Source organism: Microtus pennsylvanicus, chromosome 1 (assembly GCF_037038515.1).
Source record: "Microtus pennsylvanicus isolate mMicPen1 chromosome 1, mMicPen1.hap1, whole genome shotgun sequence".
In the NCBI taxonomy this organism is placed as follows: Eukaryota; Metazoa; Chordata; class Mammalia; order Rodentia; family Cricetidae; genus Microtus; species Microtus pennsylvanicus.
In genome coordinates, this window is record NC_134579.1 from 97,515,913 (window position 1) to 97,537,908 (window position 21,996).

Genomic DNA, 21,996 nt, shown 5'->3' on the forward strand with positions numbered 1-21,996 from the left:
CTTCTGAGCACCTCAGGTGTTAGGGCAGGGGCGTGGCGATGCGGGGGGGGGGAGGCTGCAAGCCTAAGGAAGTCTGTGTAACAACAGTAGATGCCGGTTGCAACGATTATCAGGGGAGGCTCGATACCCCCTCTTCCCCCAGGTATTTGGGGCTAGGTGAGCCGCCCTAGAAGGGCCCTTCCAACTTGGCCTTTGAAATGCAAGAACCCGGGGAGCTGGGGATAAAAGGCTCCTGCCCCGTTGCGCCTTTGTCTGGGGACAAAGGAGATTGGGGAGGGGGTGTCGACTGGGGCTGGGTGCACGGGTTAATCCATATGATAAGGAGTGAACTGGACGGGCAGTATTCTCTATTACACTCCTATCCGTGGAACGTTTTGGTCTTCGGAGCCCTAGTCTTGTCTAGCTTTGGGATTCGAAAGATCCACAAATCCCCTAACTCCGGTGCATGGCGAGGCACTGATATAGTATTGGCCTTGCCGTCGGGTCACTTCCCACCTGAAATCTGTCTTGCAGTGGGACAACCCTGTCTTGCAGGCGTCCAACCCTGATCAGACTTCTGCCCCCGTGTAGCTTCCCCGCCACCCGGTCTGTGCTATGACTTGGCCGGAGGTGGCGCTCTGCGTTCCCTTGGATCCCAAGGCAGAACCCAGGAGTTCCTCACCGGTGGCTTCTTTTCTGTCTTTCCTTCTACCCCCTCAGCTCCCCGGGTTCAGGGTGCGGCTGGGCCTTCGGCCAGGGGCTAGGGATCTGGAGGGTGCAGGGTGTCAAGGTGGCGATGAGGCAGGCGGCAGCCTCCTCCCCGACCCGGGCTTCGTTTCCACCTCGACACAAGAGTGCAAGTTCCTCAATCAGGTGTCCCAAGCTTTGGCTCTGGGGCGCGGGCGCGTGGCAGCCGTCAGGTGAGTGCCCTAGACGCGCCCCTAAACCCGCCCCGCCTCTCCGCAGAGACTCACTCCCCCTCCTTTTATGGAGAGGGGAAGGCTGGAGCCCTGGATCCGCACGGTGGGAAGCGGCCCGAGCGCCGGGCGGGGGCCGGGCCGGCTCTCATGCCCTTTTTGGCGCAGCAGCTCTGGGCGCTGCCCTTTACTGCCGCTGGGGCCCGAGAGAGAGGCGAGCCGGAGACGGCCGTGCTTCTGCAGCGGCCTCCTCCCCTCCCCGCCCGGTGCCGCAGGATTGCAGCTGGCACTGAAGGGTGGGCAAGCTCGAGGGAGGGGCGCTCCGGGAGCCCCGGCGCCTGTGGGCTCTGAGCCGCGGGCGCCGAGCTTGGATGCATTTAGCTGCCTGCGTGAGCGCGTGTGTGGCCACTGCAGTGGCGGTGGCGGCCGGGCCCGATTTGGCCCGCGATACCCCTGCGCGCTTCCGAGGTGCGGGTCCCGGGCCGGAATCCGGGGGAGGCGGGGGGCGGGGGCGGGGGAGGGGCGCGGTGGCGGCGCTATAACCCCCTCCCTGTCGCCGGCCGGCTCCACACGCGCGTCCTACGGAGCCCGCTCAACTCCGGGAGCCCGGCCTGCTTGCGTCTTCCCCTTCTCCACCTCCTCCTCTGGTCTTCCCGCGGCTGCTGCGGCGGCGCCAGCGGCGCCAGCTCGGCCCTCTGCCCGCCCTCCGGCCCGTGCGAGAGGCGCAGCGAGGCCCCGGGCGGGTTGGTTGCTGCCAGGCGGCGCGGCCGCCGGAGCTGCCCGGGCGGAGGGCGGAGCGCCGCGCCGTAGCCGAGGGCGCGCCGCGGAGGGGCGCACGCAGGCCGCCGGGCCGCGCTGTGCTGGGCCGCCGCGCCGTGCCCGGCCCGGGGCGGCAGCGGCGAGAGGAAGGCCCAGGGACAGGCTCTCGGGGCTGCCCGTAGCCTTCAGGGAGAAGCGAGGCGGCTGCCGCTACCGGACCGAGAGTCCAGACAGGTGATCGGTGGTGCGGCGGGAGCTGCAATCCCGCTCCGTGGTCCCCTCCCGGGGCTGATGGCAGCAAATATGCGGATTTACCGGCCGGGTCGCTCCTAAAGCCAGCGACGGGGAGCGAGCGCGGCGGCGGCCAGCACGGGGAACGCACCAAGGAAGAAGCCCAGCCCCCGCCCTCCGCCCCTTCCGTCCCCACCCCCTACCCGGCGGCCCAGGAGGCTCCCGGCGCGACTCTGTTCCTCCTCCTCCTCGCTGGCTCTGCACTCGCTGCTCGCGCCGGGCGCGCTCCGCAGGCTCCCTGCTCTCCGCGCCACCCTCCTCCGGGCCGCGCTCCCTGAGGGATGGTACTGAATTTCGCCGCCACAGGAGCCCGGCTGGAGAGCCCGCCCCGCGGCCTCGCCTCCCTGCCGAGCTTCCAGCGCCTCGGGACGCGATGAGGACCTGGGCTTGCCTGCTGCTCCTCGGCTGCGGATACCTCGCCCATGCCCTGGCCGAGGTGGGTGCCACCCCCGCGCCTCCGTCCCTTCTTGGCTCCCTCTGCGCACGCCCCCCTCGGCTACCTGTTTCAAGCTCTGCGAAGAGCATTTCGATTTTTGCCAGGGTGGTGTAATTTTAAAAAAAATTCCCAACTGGGTTCTATTTTCTGCCATGCCCAAGTGTGTCTGGTGAGTTTCCAGCGCGTTGCGTCGCTCCGCCTTGGGGAGGGACGGGGGGAGCCGCGAGGTGAACCAGTGGGCAGAAACTTCGGGGGTCTGTGGGTGCCTTTCCAGGAGGGGCAGCCCGAACGCAGCGGACAATGCAGTAACGGGGTGCGGGCAGCGGGAAAGGGGGTGTGTGTAAACTGACCATGCCCTGGGAGGGGACTAGGGCGGGCAGTAAGCAGGTAAAGGAGGGTGCGGCTGAAGCCTGGGAATGGGCAGGGTGGGCAGCGCCCAGCCGCAGTCCCTAGTTCCCGGTCCCCAAGCCCAGTCGGACGCGGGGCTGGGGCAGTCTCCGCCCGCCCAGGGCCTGCTTACAGGTGGCTGAGCGAGGCAGATGGGGCCGGGCCAGGCACCCGCGCCCTCCCACCGCTACCACCACCCCCAGTCCCCGGGAGCTTTGCCGTGATGAATGACTTTCCACAGCCCCTGTCGTGGGAACTTCGTGGTTGAGTCCCCCAGCGACCCTGACTCCCTTTAAAAAAAACTGGGAGGGAGAGTGGGGGAGGCTGAGCGGTGGGGGTGGTCTGGGCAGGGACCGGAGAGGCGCGAGGTGGATATTTAACCCCTTGCGTTCCCTGCAGCCTCTTTAAGCCCCACTGGATTTGGGCGTCCTAGTCGGCACTAGGGCCGTGACTGGGCCGGAGCCGGGTGGGGCGACAGCGCGCTCGTGCGTGCGGGGGTGCGCGAAGACCCTCTCCCCTACGGGCTCGGCCCAGGATTCCCGGGAGTGAAATTGAACCCTCAGGCTAGATTAAAGTGTTGGGGCTGCTGTGACTCCAGGCATGGATCCGTGACGCATTTCAACCCTCTCTTTCTACATGTGGATTTAGCGATTAAACCAGAAACTCTTCGGGCCCCTAACTGCCCCCGGACACCCTGGGGAGGGCCAGATCGCTGGTGCTTTTTTGTCTGAACATGTCAGGGCCGTGTTGGGGTGTTTTTTTTTCTTACCAAGGTCAGACAGACAGGAATGGGGTGGAGGACTTGGGGGGGTCCCATCTAGCCCCACCCGAGCCTCTGGTTCTAGAGCTTGGCGGGGTTCGGGCGGGGCTGCGTGACCCCTGGGGCCTGGCTGGAACCCCTGGGCGCGTCCTGACGGTGTGGTCTGCTTGCAGGAAGCCGAGATACCCCGAGAGCTGATCGAGCGGCTGGCTCGAAGTCAGATCCACAGCATCCGGGACCTCCAGCGACTCTTGGAGATAGACTCCGTAGGTAAATCGCGCCCCTGCCCCTGGCTGCGGGAAGGGCGCGGGCGGCGGGGCGGGCAGTTCGCGAAAGGAACCGTACCCAGCGCTCGGCCGGGCCGGGTGCTGCGCAGGAGCGCACCGAAAGGTCAGACTCCACTCGCCGGCCATAAACGCCCAGGCGTATGAGTCAGGCGTTTCTCCTGCAGCCGCCACTTTCTCTCCCAGCGGCAGCAGCCGAGGGTTGCTTCGCTCGCCCGGGGGTTGTTTTTGCATTTAAGGGAAACGCAGCGGGTGTGTCACTGAAAGTTCAGCTTTAGAGTGTGCCGAAAGACCCTGCCAGGTGTGCGGGTCAACGGCCGCCTCTGGTCCTGGAGCGCGGGAGCCCGCCCGGAGGGCGCGCGGCTCTAGCAGGTCTTCCGCCTGGCTAGGTCCCCCATTGCGTTGAGAAGCTAGTCGGTCCGGGCCTTTTGTAAACTACTCTCCCTGGTGCCTTGATTGCCCGGGGCTGGGTCCCTGTGGTATCCACAGGAGGCCAATGTTTTTCTCAACTTTATCCTGTTAAAAAAGGCGCGCCTGGGACACATGCGCTTGGAGCTATTTTGGGGGCTCCCAGCCTCGGGCTAAAGCCAAGTCCCTGTAGAAAACAATTTGTAAATGTAGGATTGGATTAGACTCGGGTCGACAAGTGCTAAAATAGAGGGTCATGGGTGGGGGTGGGAGAGGCACACTGTGTGCTGGAGGACAAGGTCTCCTTCTGTCTTTTGTGACAACCTTTACAAAGTGAACACTTGGCCTGGGTATTCTTTTTTGACACGCTGGGATAAAATATACCAGCTTAAAAAAAAATGACCCGATGAGTTTGTCAGGAGGAACTAAAGGGCGCTAAAGCGAAGAATTCTGAGTGACAATCTCCCCCAACCCCACTCCTGCAAACTTTTCAGAAAAGGGGGAGTGGTGAGAGAATTAAGTAAAATCACATGGCCTAACCATTTGGAAATTTGTACCTAATTTTGGTGGTGGAGAGGCCTGAACTGTTTTTGTTGCCTGCCAGAATCATTTTTTTTAACAAGGCGGCCCCGTTTCTGTAGTTTCTTGACCCAGGAAATCCTTGGCCTGATCCTTATCAGGAGTGGCAGGCCTAGGGTTTCCCTTGGAGATCAGGGGTGGGACAGGGAGTTTTGATCTGATCCCTTGGTGTGCAGGCCTGGGTCACTGGGGAAATACACCCATAGTTTTTGCTGGTCCCCAAAGGCTTTGGAGACGGGGTGCACTGCCTTCCTGCCCTGCTTTAACCAGGGTTGGGCCTCCTGCTGGCGGGTTGTTGGGGGGAAATGGACCATTCACTTTTCTGCTGGGACCATTCTTATGCTGTTCTTTACAGCCACGCCTCCCCAACCCCCCACCATTAATGCTTTTAGCACCGTGGTTCTGTTAGGTTAAGCCGGTGTACCCAATGGGGGGCTGGAGACTTCTGGGTTGGGGCCTCCTTCGGAGGGTCCAAAGAGAAAAAGCAGTCCTGCCCCTGGAGGTTTCAAATTGCTTCTGTAAGAATGTGTGTGTGTGTGTGTGTGTGTGTGTGTGTGTGTGTGTCCCTGTCCCTGTCCCAGGGGATTTAGGACATCCACCCTCTTCAGTCCACCTGTCAGACACTAGGAGGTCTCTGGAGGTCTCCAAGGGAAACTTCTGTGAACCAAGTATGGTTTTGGGCTTTGACTTGAAGACTGGAGGAGGACCCTTTGTGACACCAACCCCAAATGGGGTCTCTCTGCAGGTCTTTCCCCCTACTCTGGTGTGGAAACTAACTGGAGTCTAGTCTTTGGCCTGGGGAAGAGTGGCTGGTTGGCTCTCCTCCTTCTCATTTGGTTCCTTCTGGAAGTGAGCTCTGTGGCTCAGGCTGCAGACATTTGTGGTGATCAGTCAGTTTTAGAGTCAGCTGGAAGGGGTCCTCACTGGGGTGTTCCCAGGGGTGGCCTCTCCAGATGAATTCTTGATGTCCCTCTATCTAGGTTGCAGGCAGCAGAGAGAGGCTTGGGTGTCCCAGGCTCCCCAGCCAACGCCTCATCTAAGTGGGTGGAGCTTTGTGATTGGCACATGGCTCTTCTAGTGGGCTGGCGGCATCCCCATTTTCCAGATGGGGAAACCCTGAAGGCATCTCCTCCCAACCTTGCAGCTCCTTAGCTGTGTGGCCCAGCTCCAGAGGTGGCAGGATTCCAATGCATTGCTAAGAATGTCCCTGAGCCCAGAGCATTCCATGCTGAAGTCAAGGAGCTCTTAGTGGCCTTTCGGTGTGGCTTTTGGGTCCAGAGATTGGCATGCAGCCTTGCTGTGAACTGCAGCTCAGGAGTTCAGGTCGAACGTGTGTGTGTGTGTGTGTGTGTGTGTGTGTGTGTGTGTGTGTGTGTGTATAACGGGAGCTTTGTTCTCTAGAGCCTCTGGCCTGGCGCCCATGGGTCATTGAGTAACTGATACATAAACATCCCATCCTATAATACTATAATAGCCAGGACAGAGCTATGGGATTCTGTCTGTCCTTCCTCTAGCGCTCAGGGATTGTCAGTGAGACATCTGCATAGGACAAAGGGAGATGACTTGGTTGACCTGAGAAGGGCTTAGCCACTAATTCATGATAGGCTCTGCTGTGTCACACAGGGAAACATCCTCAGTCTCCCAAAGAAGAACTCTGCCTCACATCGAAGATGCCACGGTAGTGGATCAACCGTTAGCTTGTGACTGCTTCAATTTTTTTTTTTAAAGAAATGGTCTCATATAGCCCAGGTTGCCCTTGAACTCTTACGTTGCCAAGGATCTTCTCCTGTCTCCGCTTCCAAGGAGATAGGTTTACAGGCAGCATTACCACGTTTATTTAATGTAATGCTGGGGATGGGACCCAGGGCCTCATGTGTTCCGGACCCTCTTCCTGCTGAGCTACGTCCCCAGTCTCTTTTTGTTGTTTTTGTTTTCTGAGAAGAATGGCCCGCTTTGCTACCACATCTGGCCCGCTACCTGTCTTGATCTGAGCTTCTATGAGTAGGAGCTGTAACCAGTCTCTATGGCTGAGTTTCTGTCTGCATTAAGTTCAATCAGGAAACCTTGGGTCAGGGAATTGAGCCTCTGGGCACTGGACCTGGAGGGTCCCAGCTTTCTTTTGATCTTGATTATTTTTTTCCTGAGACTAGATCTTGTGTATCCCAGGCTGGCTTTGGATTTACTTTGTGTCTGGGGATGACTTTGAACTCTTGATCCTCCTGCATCCACTTCCTGGGGAAAGGGGGTTCACCACGTGCCTGTCTGATTTGTTCTTGTTCAGTATCTCTGGATTCTAGTGCCCTGGCTTCTGCAAAGTCAGTGACACCTGCTCTGTGCATGTTGAGGCAAGCAAGGCATCAGAGGACCACAGCTGGTACCACTGCCCACCCTCCCAGGTCCTATGAGTGGATGGCCCATTCATCTCTTGTTGGTATGGCCATGGCAAGATGGTCATCACTAGGTTGTGACTCATCATGTCACTGTTTTGTGAAGAGATGCTTCTCTGTAACAGTTGGTTGACGGGAAATTTTTACTGCATGAGCAGTTCCGATCTTATTTTGGGTCTTTAAAAAAGTCCGTGCCTTTGGAACATTGAGTCATTTTAAATAGTTTTTGGGCTCGGATTCATCGTTGACACTCACACCTTAGGCAAGTCTTTGCTTTTCATCTTACACGTGTGGGTAGCAGACATCTCAGGGTAGAGGAGGCTGGCGTGTCTCCTATTGGTGTGCAGATACTAGGCGGTCCCTCCGTTTGGGCAGAATGTCACTAAATGTTGGGTGTCCCTGGGGAAGAAGTGGCAGGGAAGGGGAATCTGCATGGTACAGTTTGGGAAAGCCAGGTATAGGTTATATTGGGGACTGATCTGTCTACACAGCCTGTAGTGGAGCTCTGTGTCCTCCTGTCCCTAGGAATTGAAGAATTTGGGGGGTATTATGTCCCACGGGCAAGTTCCCCAGGCTGATCTTAACTGTATTCTCCATTCTGTGGGTAAGGGTAGCCCCATCTTTGCTGCACACCTGGTGGCCCTCAACATGTGAACAGTCCTTCAAGCCACTGGCTTTTCTCCCACCCCTTCTGTAGGGGGACCTTACTCCCCGGGCTCCCGGGACTCCAGTCTCAGGCTTGACTCTGCACCTCGTTTTTCACTCTCCTGGCAGCTGCACCCCTTTGCTGTTTCTCATGGCCTCTGGCCCTCAGAGCAGGCTTATTTCAGGAACAGTGGAGGTTGGCTTGCAGCCCAGTCTGGCGTTTGCTTCCGATGCCCCTCAGAGGTTAGGACACTTCATCAAAGCCTGCTTTACAAGAGGGGAGGCCCTGTACACACAACAGCAGGAGAGAGGCTGCCGCCCTTCCCCTCTTGGCTTCAGCGGATAGTGGTACTGCTCGAGAACCGGGCCCAGCTGGGTGGCCTTGGGACCTGCTGGTCCCCGTCAGAGGTCATATCAAGGGAGAGTACCTGAATGCCACTTGAAAGGACCTCAGGTTTTCACAGGAGAGCTGCAGTTCGGGGACATGCCTACTGACAAGATAGTAGGGGGTTGGTTGGAGGTGCCGCGTTGGAAACCCCATCTGGGAGCAGAGGGTCTGGGGTTGGGGACTGAGCTGTTGTCCCCCTGCTCTGAAGGCTGCTGTAGAAGCTTCACTGTTGAGGTCTCAAGGGTATGACACATAGTTGTGGGCACTGGTTACCATCTTTTTCTCTCCAGCTGTAGGGGCTGAGGATGCCTTGGAGACGAGCCTGAGAGCCCATGGGTCCCACACCATTAAGCATGTGCCCGAGAAGCGGCCTGTGCCTATTCGCAGGAAGAGAAGTATTGGTGAGCATGGGAGGGTGTGCAGTAGCTGTCAGGGGGCAGGTCCCCACTAGAGCCGTGAGTGCTCAGCCACCTCGCCTTCCTCCACCAGACAAAGGCTTCGCTGGCCTTCTGCCCTCCCCATGGAAGCCGCCCTCTTTCTCCTCTGTAGAGTGTCTCCTGCCTGCCCTTCTGCAGTCTTGTGCCTGGGCCAAGAGTTTCCAGGAGGGGAACATTATAAATTCCTTAAGTGCCCGGTCTTGTCAGGGCCTGTCTGCAAGGAGGCTTCGTTGGAAAACGTGGCCAAGCTTAATTTCCAGTTCCTGATGGTAGCTCCAGCGTGCTTCTCCTGGGCTTCAGCTGCAGAGCTGGGGTGTATGCAGCCTGGAGTCTGCTGGATACCTCCTCCTGTGCCCCTTCCTCATTCACCTTTGTCACTAGGCTTCCCCCTGACCCTCAATCTGAGAAAAAAAATTAGATTCTCTCAGTACCTGTGCGCTCTCTTCCTGGGGTGGGGTTGCAGCTATGACCGCTCCGCTGCCTGTATCCCATTTGCCAGCTGGCTGCTGGGTGATCCTGAGCTAGTGGGTTCCCTTTCTGGGAGATGTAGTTATCAGTAAGATGGTGGGTTTTATCGATGCCTTGTTGGCTAGCAGAGAACTTTTCTGAGGTGAGAATAGATGGATGTTTCCAGCCAGGCCTCAGTCATCCAGCTAGGACCCTTAGAATGCCTATTCCTGACTGAGCTATGTATGTCGGGGGTGGGGGGAAGGCACACTGATTGCAAACTACTCAGATGGCTAAGGAACTCTGTATGGAACTCACTTGGAAGACTCTATATAAGATCAGTGGTGGGAGATAAAGAGGGGCTGAGTCCAGTTACCCAGTGTGCCTGGCCCAGTGTTGGGGGGGGGCTCTGTGTTAGAGGGACTCATAATCCAGAAGGACAGTGCAGGCCTCTGGAGGACAGAGAATCTGGGCCCCATTTCTGTTCGTTTATCCATTCCTTTCTCGCCCCCAGGGAGTCTGTAAACACCTGCATAGCTCCTCTGGGGTGTGTTGGCAGCTGTGAGTGTGCCTATTCCTTGTGTCTCCTAGGTATGGTTCACTCCGGTTGGTTAGCTGGCCTGAGTCTCTCCTATCCTAAGGACCCTGGCTCCCCTACTCCTTCCAGCTCTGAGTTTAGGGTTGAGGAACCCTTAGTGTTGATAGGGCAGCAGGAATAGTCAGTAGATAGCCCCCAAAGACTTCCTGGTAACCTCAGTCTCCTCTCACCAGATTGGCTAGTCCCAAAGTTTGGACACTACCAGGCAGCCATTATATCGTAACCAATGGAGTCTAGGGTTCTGTGGGGCTAATGCGGATTGTTTGAGGAAGAGAAGGGTGCGTCCCCCATGGTTCAGAGGGGATTTCTTGCCTGCTGTGCACACCTGGCAAGCAGGTAGCCCCAGACTGGTTGTGTTCATCTGTGTGATTAGTGCAGGGAAGGAAATAGCTGCCTTCTCCTTGGGGGACAAATAAGTGTAGTTTTGCTGGCTTTCATGACCAGGTCCTCAGCTCTGGGCTATGTGGAGACTGGGGTTGCTGTTCTCCCATTTCTTGGCCTGCAAAAGCAAGGAGATGGGTACTAGGGATGGAACCAATCAGTGCCTAGTGTATGCTAGGTAAGTGCTCTAGCCACACCCCAGCCCCTCACTGGGGATTCTAGGCAGGTGCTCTACCACTGAACCACACCCCAGTCCCTCACTGGGGGATTCTAGACAGGGCCTCTACCACTGAGCCAAACCCCAGTTCCTCACTGGGGGATTCTAGGCAGGAGCTCTACCACTGAGCAACACCCCAGCCCCTCACTGGGGGATTCTAGACAGGGCCTCTACCACTGAGCCACACCCCAGCTCTTCACTTGAAGGGATTCTAGGCAGGTGCTCTACCACTGAGCCACACCCCAGTCCCTCACTGGGGGATTCTAGGCAGGGGCTCTACCACTGAGCCACACCCCAGCTCTTCACTTGAAGGGATTCTAGGCAAACATTATGCCACTGAGCCCCACTCCTATTACTTCACGGGTGTGGGCATGGGTGGGCATTGGGGGAGAGGGTTTAGGCAAATGTTATATTGCTGAGTCATTTTCCTAGCCCTCTTCACTTTTGAGACAAGACCTCACTAAGTTGCCCAGGTTGGCCTTGAACTATGTCTGTTGCTTTGATGTGAGTTTCAGCCCTGTATGTTCAGGGGCCTATTGGCAACCAGCATGTTTTTTTCATCTGAGAGCTGTCCCAGGGATGAGCTTTGCCCAGGTCTAGCCTAGGTGGGCATCTCCAGTTTGGGTTGGGAGATTGGAGGGTCATGTTCGTGTGCTACTGGTAGATTCCTAGGTCTCCTGATTCACAGTACTTTTGCCTTTGCAGAGGAAGCCATTCCTGCAGTTTGCAAGACCAGGACGGTCATTTACGAGATACCTCGGAGCCAGGTGGACCCCACATCGGCCAACTTCCTGATCTGGCCCCCGTGTGTGGAGGTGAAGCGCTGCACCGGCTGCTGCAATACCAGCAGCGTCAAGTGCCAGCCCTCAAGGGTCCACCACCGCAGTGTCAAGGTGAGAGCCCTGCCCTGTCTGGTCGGCAGCCTTGCAGGATGCTCTTGGCTGGTGTGTGTGGTGGGGGTGGGGGGGATAGGTGGTTTGAAGGGGGGCATATGACTTAAGGTTGTTAGCACACAGTTCCGTACAAAGCCAGGGGGCTGTCTTTCAGCGACCTTCAGGAGTGGCTGTGGGACATTCAGTGGTCACAGCGTGCTTCTGTCATTGAGGAGTTGTTGAAAAATGTCTCTTTATTCTAGACAGCATAGTATCTGGATTGGGCTCTGATGGCCAACCAAAGAAGGTGGTTTTCACTCAAGTCTAGCTTGCTGAGGAGCTGAGGTTATTTTGACTCAATAATAGGCAGCTGTAGCACAGGAAAGCCCGCCCTGACCTTGGTGATACCTGGAGAAGTCCATGTCCCTAGAGCTTCCTCCCAGAGAGTCGGTCTCCTCCTCTCCCCAGCGATTGTTACTGCTTATGTGCATGTGCTTGTTTCATTAGCCTCCCGGGGTCTTACTAGCCCCCTCTAGGAAGGAGTGTTTTGACTCAGAGGGAACAGCCACTTATCACCATGAGAGGTATCTGAGACCCCCAGTTTGGCATACATGGTCATTATCTGTGTGGATGACTGTGGAACTTGAGTCTGTTCCTGTCTGGACCTGTGTGTCCCTCTGTGCTCCTGGGGACTTGTTGCTGGCCTCCTTACAGGATGATGGAGGGGTTCTAGCTCCCAGGGGTTTGGTTCTGCTTTGGGCATGGGTCTAAGAACATGGTTGAAGGGCGGTTGTCTGTGTTGCCAAGCTGGAGCCCTCTGTGCTCTGCCAATCAGACACTCTTGGACAGCGGCTCTCAACCTTCCTAGTGCTGCGACCTTTCAATACAGTTTCTCATGTTGTGGTGACCCCCCCTACCATAAAATTATTCTGTTGTATTTCATAACTGTATTTTGCTGCTGTGGGAGCCTGAAGGAGTCACAACCCACAGGCTGAGCATCATTGCCCTAGGCTGCTCTGCAGTCTGAAAACTGACTCCACCTAGTTGAGACCTTTTTGCTAAATGTGGACCATTTGGGTAGCTGAGCGGGCACAAGGAACTCTAGACAGCTGAGGGGCTAGCATGCCTCTGAGGATAACATCTGCTTCTGACACAGCCAGGCTTCTGTAGCCAGGCTACTTTTCTTGTGTGAAGGCTCCCCAGAATTATGCATGAGGATTTCAGGGCGCCCGTTCTTGTACCCTAGTGAATCCATCTCAACTCCCAACCATGCACTGAGCCTTGGCCCTGGTGGAAGGGAGGTGCCAGGAGAACATGCTTCTTGGTAAGGACTTGTATTCGGCACCTTATTTGTGACCCCAAACCCTGGCACCTGCAGTTGAGACTGTCTTTGATGGCTGCTGTTTGGTCTCCTGAGAGTTCCAGGGCTTGACTGATGTCATTGCAGGCATCCTCAGGGCTGGACACCCCATTTCTCGGGTTCTCATGGACTTGTCTGGGGTGCTCTCTGGGTTTGCTATCCACCCTAAAGGTTGGACAGGGATGTTGGCTACTGTCAGGGTACTGGCTTAAGCACCCTGGTAGCTCATGTGACCTGGACCTGTCTCAGCCTTTCCTTGGGTTCCCACTGATGCTATATCGAGGAGTCCAGAAAGCTGCCATCTTGTTCTTTGGGTACAGGCGATGGGTTTGATCTAGGATAGGTCTGTCTGTTTATTGATCTGTCTGGCTTCATTCCTTGCCTGCCTACCGTGATTACCTTGTGTAGTCTAGACTGGCTTAGCACTGTGTAGCCCAGGCTGGTGTTAACCCTCCCTCAGTGTCCTGCCTGGAATCACAAGAGTGTGGCAGTGTGAGTTCTGAAGTAGCTTTTCCATGCTGGAGACATGCGTGGAGGTTGACTAGTGTGACCAGGTGTGGAAGGGTTTTGACTTGGAGGTTTTCATTCTCTGGCCCCTGGGACAAGAACTGTCCATTCCCACTGGCACTGCTGCCCACTGGGATTGATTGCCCCTTCTCTGTGCTTTATGGGACTGTGCCTTTACCCGTTACCCCATGGGGCTCGTTTGCCTGGTAGGGTCTTGGTTAGTTGAAAGGGACCAGTCTAGCCCTGGTTGTGCTAGGCTCTCCCATACTTCCTTCTAAGCTCCCACCCACATACACCACCACTGCCACCCACCCAGAGCTGGGAGGGGACATCCGGCCCCAGCTCCTGCAGGCTCTGGCCGAGGGGACAGAAGGTCAGTGGAACAGGAGCCCCATTGTGGGTGCCAGCTCTGCAGCGTTTGGGGTGGAGGCTGGTGATGACCTGGATGGAGGGAGATGGGCCCAAAAGTCCCAGACTCAGAGTCAGCAGGGTGGGGCTGATGATGAGGCTCATAGCAACCATATCTACCCTGTATGATATGTGCCAGCAGCCCTGGTTCTGGTGTGTGTCCTTTCTTGTGGTACTGTGTATTAAACCCAGGACTTCTCATTATAGGCAAACATTTACCACTGAGCCACACCCCAGCCCCTCACTGGGGGATTCTAGGCGGGTGCACTACCACTGAGCCATGCCCCCAGGTCTTTGTAGTTTTTATTGTGAAAGAGGGTCTAAGTTAAGGTACTCAGGCTGGCTTTAAGCTCGCTCTGTAGCCTAGGCAGGCCTTGAACTCCTACTTCAGCCTCCCAAGTGCTAACTGGGATGACATCTCCCAGCCTGGGACCTCACCCTTTTGGCCTCGTGTGCTGCCCGAGCCCAGGAGCTAGCAGTGTTCTCCAGACCTTGCTGTGAAGGCTGGAAAATGATGCTCTGTGGGCCTGCACAGTGGAGCACAGGCCGGGCTTGTGGAGCGGCTACCTGCGGTGTTTGGCCTGAACAGAGGTGAGGCCTCTCCTGTCTACATTGCATGGGACTGCCAAGGGGTCAGGTCATCACCTCTGAGCCATTGTTTGACCTGGCTTCTGAGCTGTATAGGGAGGTTTGTTACCTAGTCTTGTGCTCAGGGCCCTGCTGGGTCAGACTTCAGGCTTCGTTGTGCCCCCAACTTGGCTAGAGTCTGGAACTGTGTTCTAGAGAAAGTTTCAGCTGGGCTCCTTTAGGCAGCCCGTGCAAAGATTTCAGAGAAGGTGGTCAGACTGGCTTTCGTTCTGAAGGGGCTTAGGGTCTGAGGAGGCTGGACCGGCATGGCAGAAGACATCCCAGGTGTGTGTGTGTGTGTGTACCTGGGGTCTCTTCCTTTCAACTGCTATGTGTGGGTCCTTGGCCAGATGGGACAGGGGTACCCCTGTCTTTGAGGCCTAGCACCAGCTTCCCACTTCAGTGGATGTCCATGGGACACTTTGGGAGCCAGAACACAATACCCTCTTGGTCAAGTTAGAGGGTTGGCCTGGGAAGATCCCTGGTCTCTGGGATTGTGTGGCCTCAGGACCTCATGCCTTTTAAGTCCAGGCTATCAGAAAGCAGAGTTGAGAGCTGAGGAACCTGGACCAGTTGTCCACTGGTCTGCACTCAGGTTTCTCATCTGTAAAACAGGCCGTAATAGGGTCCGTGCAGCTCGCCTGCAGGAGGGCCTGTGCTGTGTGTGTCTCAGCTCAAAGACAGCACTGTCCTGAGGCTTGGGAGCAGTCAGGACAAGCCCTCCTGGGAGGGGGCATTGAGCAGACAGAGGTCTGGCCAGGTGACCATCTGGGTTGAACTTGAGGGAGCTGGGTTTGCTTGTGGAGCAAGTGGCACTCCTGGGACTTTACCGTCTCCTTTTATACTTTCATGGAGGCAGTTTTGAAAATTTAGTATTCGTAGCATGTTCTTGAGGGGGGAAAAATGTAGCCGTTTCCTGGCCAGACAGAGGTGGCAGAGAGGCTGGAATCCTTGCATTCCCAAGGCAGGTGCTCCCATAAACCTCTGTTTGTTTTTGTCTGGTAAACATGGGACTGTCTGGGAGAAAGGGGGCTCCCCAGCTGGGGCAGCTCATCAGTTGCCCCTCATGCAGGGGACCCCTAGGTTCAGAGGGGAAGGTTGGACCTGCCCTGCAGCCAGGGTGTGTAGGTGAGGCCTAGGCTTAGCTGGGCAGTCCTGAGGTTTGCTGGATTTCCAAGGACTGTGAACATCTTTGGAGGTTGGAGACTGTGGCAGGGGTACAGCACCGCTGTCTACAGCTCCTCTAGGGACTGGCTGATGTTTTCTCCTTTGGGAGAACTCCCTCCTCCCCAACCCCACCCCAGGGCCCTTCAAGGGAGGGACAGGGGTTGCCCTTCTGTTCCCTGGGGTGGAGTCTAAGACCACATTTCCGAGCTTAGGGACTGGGGTTTGCGGTGCCTCTGGGGACTTGCCGACTTCCTGAACGGGACTTGGAGGCTCATTTTAGTAAGAAGCCTTGTATGAATACTGACTTCTGTTGAAGCTAGCTCCTGTAGGGTGGCCCTGTTCCCCCATCTCTAAGTGATTCTTTAATGTTGTATCTTTTGCTTGTTTGTTTAATGCATTGTCTTGCTCTGTAGCCGGGCTGGCCTGCATCTCAGTGTATAGCTCAGACTGGACTTGAACTTGAAGCAAGCCTCTTGAGCGCTGGGGTCCAGGCCTGCTGCACCATGCAGTCTGCTTGACTTCTGAGTGCCTCTGCTGAGGTGACCTTGCTCTTCTTTCGAGAGCTACCTGGGTGGGTGTGAGCACTGCCCCATTTCACAGGTCAGATTGTAGGTATCCGGACAGCATAGCTCGATTACACCTCAGATGCCCCTGCCCTCACTGTCCCGAGTTGCTGTCCCTCCCACCTTGACGCAGCGAAACCTCCTGGGCTGGCCCTTGGCCCCTGACCCCTGGCCCCACGCCCTACATGCTGAGCTCATACTTGGCAGACTGCATTCACACCTGAGGTACCCACACTACTTCACACGCCCGCCGGGTACCTGGCACCCTTTGCACCCACGTTAACCATTAATGTAGCCAAGGTGGTAGCCACAGCAGAGTCTGGTCCCTGGTGCCCTGAAGCAGCTGTTTGCCCTGGATGCCTGGTTCTCTTGGCTCCTGAGTGTCAGGGCCCTCAGGAGAGCAGTGAAGAATGTTCCCCTACCCACACTCTCTCAGTCACTCTGCACGGGCCAGGTATTGTCCCCACCATTGACCGCCCAAGAAGCTGCCACCTCTATAGGTGTTGTAGGCCAGCCGGGGTGGGTTCATCACTATTACAGCCTCAGTTTCCCCATTGTATGGTAGGATGTGAGGACGCAGATTTGGCGCTGGTTGTATGCAAGGCTGAGAGGATGGCATGCGTTTGAGGCGGTACTGAGGTCGGGACAAGCCGCCATGTTCTCCGGGTCACCTCAGGAGAGGGCTTACTGTGCCTGAGTTTTCTTTTCTATCCATGGAGGTGACAATCCTGCCTCCTCACTGGCTGGCCAGGAGGGTTAAATGAGAGCTGGTGTCTGAGCTCTGAGGGAGATGACCCGGAGCATTCCCTAGTGCGACCTCATGCTGGGCTAGAGGAGGGTGTGTGGCCCAGGCTGCCTCCTGACGCAGCTCCTGACGGGCCGGGGTGCGCCCAGTGACTGCTGTATGAGCATAGTATGGGAGTGTGGAGCTGCATTCCTGTGTTGGGAGCTGTGTGTGTTTGTGGGGGGTGGCAGGACACACACATGGGACAGAGTATTGCCCTGAGAATGGCGAGCTGTCGTGGTTAGCCTCTGGCTGGGACCAGGGCAGGATTGGCTGGGGATTCTAGAGCCCAGTATGAACTTCTGGTACCTGCTGAGTTGCTGTGTGTCCCGTGACCCTGAGTTGAGAGGGAAATGGCTCTCTGAGTGAGGCCCCTCCCTCAGCAAGCTTTGTAGCCACGCTGTTGTCCCTACTGAGGTTCCGTTTTCTTCACTAACACAGATGCCAGAGAAGTACTGTTCTCGGCCATCCTGTGTCCAGTTCACCCTTTCTTTGCTGGGTGCCCTTCAGATCTTTTGGGTACTTACGAGTCTCATGTAGTCCAGGCCGGTCTCAGCCGTCTATGTTGTCAAAGATGACCTTAAGTTCCTGATCCTCCTGATCCATCCTGAGTCCTGGGATTACAGGCTTGTGCCACCATGTTCATTCGGTTTATATGGTGCTGGGGGGTGGAGATCGGTGTTTTGTGGATGCCAGGCAAGCACCTGCTAACTGAACCGCATCCCTTGCTGCGTAGCCCAGGCTGGCCCTGAGCTTCTGAGCTCCAGAGTGCTGGGATGGCAGCTGTAGGCCTGCCTGGCATCATCGGGGTTTATTTTGAATGGAAACAGGCCTGAGTAAAGGGAAGATGCCCTGGGGAGGTTCGAAATCTGAGTCCCAGTTTGGGGTGAGCCAGGCAGGTCCCCCTCGGGCACATGGTGTTGACACTGGCTTTGTTCCCTTGGCAGGTGGCCAAAGTGGAGTATGTCAGGAAGAAGCCAAAATTGAAAGAGGTCCAGGTGAGGTTAGAGGAACACCTGGAGTGTGCGTGCGCGACCTCCAACCTGAACCCAGACCATCGGGAGGAGGAGACAGGTGAGTGGCCGCCACTGTTTATTTGCAGCGGGTGGGTCAATCATAAAGTGATGGGAAAGTTGCTTCCACTGAGTGAGGCGGCAGGCCTGGATTTCCCAGCTGTCTAGACTGGCTTGCAGGACGCCACATCCAGATGGGACCGTAGACACTGGTTTCAGACTGTGCCCTGCTGCCCAGGGTCTTGACCTTCATATCCTGCTCAGCATACCTGTCCCTTTCCAGCGTTCAGCCAGTCCAGGTGCAGAGAAAGACCCGGAAGTGTCTGTGCACCAGGGTGGATTGGGCTTTCTTTCTGCAAGATAAACACCCTCTAGTATTTATTGCTGTGGCTTCCCACCCCAGGCCCTCAGGAGGCCACTCACCTTCCCTGCCCTTTCCTTGACAGGAAGGCGTAGGGAATCAGGTAAAAAGCGGAAAAGAAAAAGGTTAAAACCCACCTAAGGCGGCCAACCAGGTAGGCCCTGCCCGCCGGGTGTGCTGGGGGACTCCCTTGCAGGGCTGGGACACAATCACAGGAGTGAATCAGCTTCCATGGGCCCTGATTGGCTCAAGGCTCTGTGTGCTTCTGGGGCTGCTGGGCCGGGTCTCTTCTCAGCTACAGCTTTGCCCTTCTCTTGGTCATTGATCAGGCACCTGAGTGCCCTGTGGCGGGAAGGGTGGGGGGCTCTGGTTCTGCTGGAGCTACCTGGGGAGAAGCTGCTCACTGCACTGATAGATGAAAGGAGAGAGGCTTTTCCAGGCGACAGGTGAGGTTTGTTAAAGGCTGCGTGGCTCTGAAGAGCTTTAAGTGGACAGGGCAGGCCTTATGACTGGTAGCAGCATGGGAAAAGGCTGTAGACGTCCATCTGCGTGAGACCAGGAGGGGAATTCAGAACAGGTGTCACTGGTGGGCCTTTCTGTTTGGTCCTGTAGATTCTGTCTTCAAAAAGACTGTCAGAGCCGGGCGGTGGTGGCGCACGCCTTTAATCCCAGCACTCGGGAGGCAGAGGCAGGTGGATCTCTGTGAGTTCGAGACCAGCCTGGTCTACAGAGCTAGTTCCAGGACAGGCTCCAAAGCCACAGAGAAACCCTGTCTCGAAAAACCAAAAAAAAAAAAAAAAAAAAAAGACTGTCAGGACCTATGGTGGTTGCCAACACTCTCGTATTCCAAGCTGGAAGAGTCAGGTTAGGTAACGAAGGGCTGTAGAGCCTCTTAGGAATGCTTGTTCCAAACCCACCCTGTGACGGCAGTTTTTCCCCGGAAGTGTAGGGAATGTAGGTGAGGCATGTCATTTCCCAGGCCTGTCCTGAGTGTCAGCTTGTCTGGCCCAGAGTACTGGAGCCTGTCTGGCTGAGCCCTTCCTCCTGGCACATGGGACTTAGGGGCATCCAAGACAAACAGTTATTCTGGGCAAGAGAGTCCTCAGAGATAGGGTGTCTGAGAGCCCTGGCTCCCACAGGAGTGTGGCTGGGGATGCCTGCTTTGGGCATGTGTCTCCTCGAGCAAGTCCTTGGGCTTGTTCCCTGTGGCTCTGATGGGCCTACTGCTGACAGAGACCCTCTCCGAGTGAGAGCAGGTGTGCCCATGACTGCCTGTGTCCTGCTGGCAACCCGTCTCCAGGTTGTGAGTGGAGGCTCTGTTGGCTCCTTTTGGATCTGGAGGGTCTACCCTCGTAATAGCTAGTGTTTGTTCACCAGGACCATAAAACAGCCGCATGCGCACACACACACACACACACCATAGGTCTGCCTCGTCACAGAGACCCACACACAGTGTGGCTGGTGGTATCTGTTTTCTCAGTTACTTCATGGCCCAAAATGTCTACTAGACCTTCAGCAAGCACGAGCCTTAGGCTGGAAGAAAGAAAGAGGGGAAAGGGCAAAAATAAACTTTCTATGCCTCAGTTTCTCCATCTGTGCAATGGGAGCATGGGTTCTGCTGTGAAATGCAGCCAGTCTAGTCCCAATTCTTGACTGTGGAAAATTCGATTTTTTTAAAAAATTACATATCAAGTTTATGTCTTACGAAGAAAGTTGCGTGGAGCCAAGTGGCCCTGGTGTTTTCTGTCTTTGGTCATAGCCTCCACTCTTTCTCTCTTCCCGCAGATGTGAGGTGAGATGAGCCGGCCGCCCTCTCCCGGGACACGGATGTACGTGGCGTGTGACATTCCTGAACATACTATGTATGGTGCTTCATTGCCAATGTGCGTGCGGTCTTTGTTCTCCTCCGTGAAAAACTGTGTCTGAGGACAAAGAGACAGTGTCCGTTTGTTCAGTGTGACATCAAAGCAAGTACTGTAGCACTCGGAGAGGCAGCGAGAAAGCTTCCTTGTCACAGAGAGCGAAAACAAAACCACAAAAAAAAAAAATCAAAAAAAAAAATTAAAAAAAAAAAACACCAAAAAAAAAAAAACCAACCCAACAACAACAACAAACCCACCACAAGAAACACAAAGACTGAGGTGGGCAATAGAAGGGCCGTCCTGCAGGACTGACCCTTGAGGGGTAGCCGATGTTGGCCACTGCCCTGAATTCTGCCTGTGGGCACAGGTGCTTTTCGCTGAGGACGCCCGGAGCCTGCCTGGGATGCTGCCCGCTGGTTCCACTAGGCAAGGAAGCTGAACAGCTGGGAGATGCCCACGGGCCTGGAAGCCACCACCTCGCTTGAGTCTGCCTAGGACTTTCCAGACGGCCTTACGTGGAATTTCTTTTTCCTTTCCTTTGCTTTCTCTCTCTCTTTCTCTCTCTCTTTTTTTTTACACCATAAAGTGATTAAGCTTTTTTCTTTTTAATTCTCTGCCTAGCTTTTTTTCTTTCTTTCTTTGTTTCTTTCTTTTTCTTTTCTTTTTTTTTTTAAACCTCTTGGATGACATTTTCGTCGGTAACACGCACGAGGCTGCTGTAAGTTGGGACAGCGAGACGGTTATTTTTTCCTAGCCAAACTAATGAGGTGTATTAAAATAAACATGGTATACCTACCTATATACATCATTTCTGATGCGCCTTTGGCTTCCTGTGTTCCTCGGCCCCTTTAGCGTTAACTTCTAGCTTAAGTCATGTGAGAGGACAACGTGGGAGTCATTCAGTGGCCGCCCCTTCCCCCAGCCCCCTGTGTGGCTAACCCCATTGCTAAACGCTTTCCATGGCCGTGCGAAGATGTGACTGAGATTAATTTTGGATAAGCTGTTTGGGCTTCACTGTTAAACAGAATTGTGTGTTTGTGGTCTCCTTGTTTTGTTTTGTTTTTGTAAAGGTGAACTTTGTATTTTTAATATTATCAGTTTATATACCTGAGAGCCTGCTATATATATATTTTTATTTTGAACTAAAAGGAGAAAAAAAAAATCAACAAACTTCATGCACACCAGAGGCATTCTGTGGTCCTGTTTTTCTAGTTGCTGCTTTCTAGAGTCTCTCCATCTCCCACCCTGGCCGGGCACATGGTTGATTTGGGAGTGTGAAAGCTTGGGGGTTAGAGAGAATCAGGGCTGGAGAAGTGACAAGCTAGCTGCCCTGGGCTCCTGAATGGAATGGGAACAGACCAGAGGGGACTGTCCTGCCTGTGAGTTTGAGGACAACACCTCTACGGAGCCGGATGCCAGTGTTAGCCAGCAATGTGCTGAAGTGGCTACCAGCCGGTGGATGGGTCAACGTGGGTCTGGAACTTAAAACTCGGTGGCCATCAGAGGTCCCTGTTCCCCTTGGGCTGTTGTACGTTCTCATGAGACACATCTAGAAGGAGCGTAGCAGTTCACCCTTGCTGTGTCTTAGTTGGACACTGTCCAGGTGAACAGCGTGACTCAGGCTAGAGGGTTGTGCCACACGCCAGGCCTTCCACCCCCCAGGCTGCTCTATGCAAAGCCACTTGGTTCAGTGTTAATGGCCCTTAAATCAGGGGAGCCAGAGGCCTGGTGCTCATGGGAAATTCCCCAGGCTGGGAGCCCTGTGGGCCTGTTTCATGGTGTCTACTCAATCCTACTGGGATCCAACCCCTCTTCCCTGCCACCCTACCACCACCCCATAAGTGAGCTGCCTTGGTGAGTGAATGGCCTGCTGGGTGCTCCACAGACTTCGCTGCTGAGGGAGCAGTTCTGCCTTCTCTCGCCTTTCCCTGAGCCTCATCTGTATAGGGAACCTTCCAGTGCTCCTAGGAGTCCCTTGGCTTTCAGTTTTCCTGCTCTTAACTTGTTTCAACCAGTTGCCTTGATAGTTCCTGTGACCTTGATAACTGACTTTGATGGTTCTTCCTGTGACCTTGGGATTTCTTCCTGTGACCTTAGCCTGCTTCCTATGAACCCAGCGACTAAGCTTTCCTCCTTAGCTTGATGTTTCTCCAGTGACCTTGACGAGTCCAT

General features: G+C 55.4%; 1 protein-coding gene across 6 annotated transcripts; it reads left to right on the forward strand.

Annotated features, from left to right (window-relative positions):
- Nucleotides 1-881: 881 nt before the first annotated feature.
- Pdgfa (platelet derived growth factor subunit A) lies at nucleotides 882-20,937 on the forward strand. Of its 6 annotated transcripts, none has more exons than XM_075974973.1 (8): nucleotides 882-899; nucleotides 2,253-2,382; nucleotides 3,703-3,799; nucleotides 8,511-8,621; nucleotides 11,006-11,193; nucleotides 17,536-17,662; nucleotides 18,048-18,116; nucleotides 19,748-20,937. In XM_075974973.1, the coding sequence occupies exons 2-7, from the start codon at nucleotides 2,320-2,322 to the stop codon at nucleotides 18,101-18,103; spliced, it is 642 nt and encodes a 213-aa protein (XP_075831088.1). In that variant the 5' UTR covers nucleotides 882-899; nucleotides 2,253-2,319; the 3' UTR covers nucleotides 18,104-18,116; nucleotides 19,748-20,937. The 6 variants fall into 6 exon arrangements, with proteins under 6 accessions (XP_075831088.1, XP_075831072.1, XP_075831079.1 ...); XM_075974957.1 differs by lacking the exon at nucleotides 882-899 and adding an exon at nucleotides 1,160-1,364; XM_075974964.1 differs by lacking the exons at nucleotides 882-899; nucleotides 18,048-18,116 and adding an exon at nucleotides 1,160-1,364.
- The last annotated feature ends 1,059 nt before the right edge of the window (nucleotides 20,938-21,996 follow it).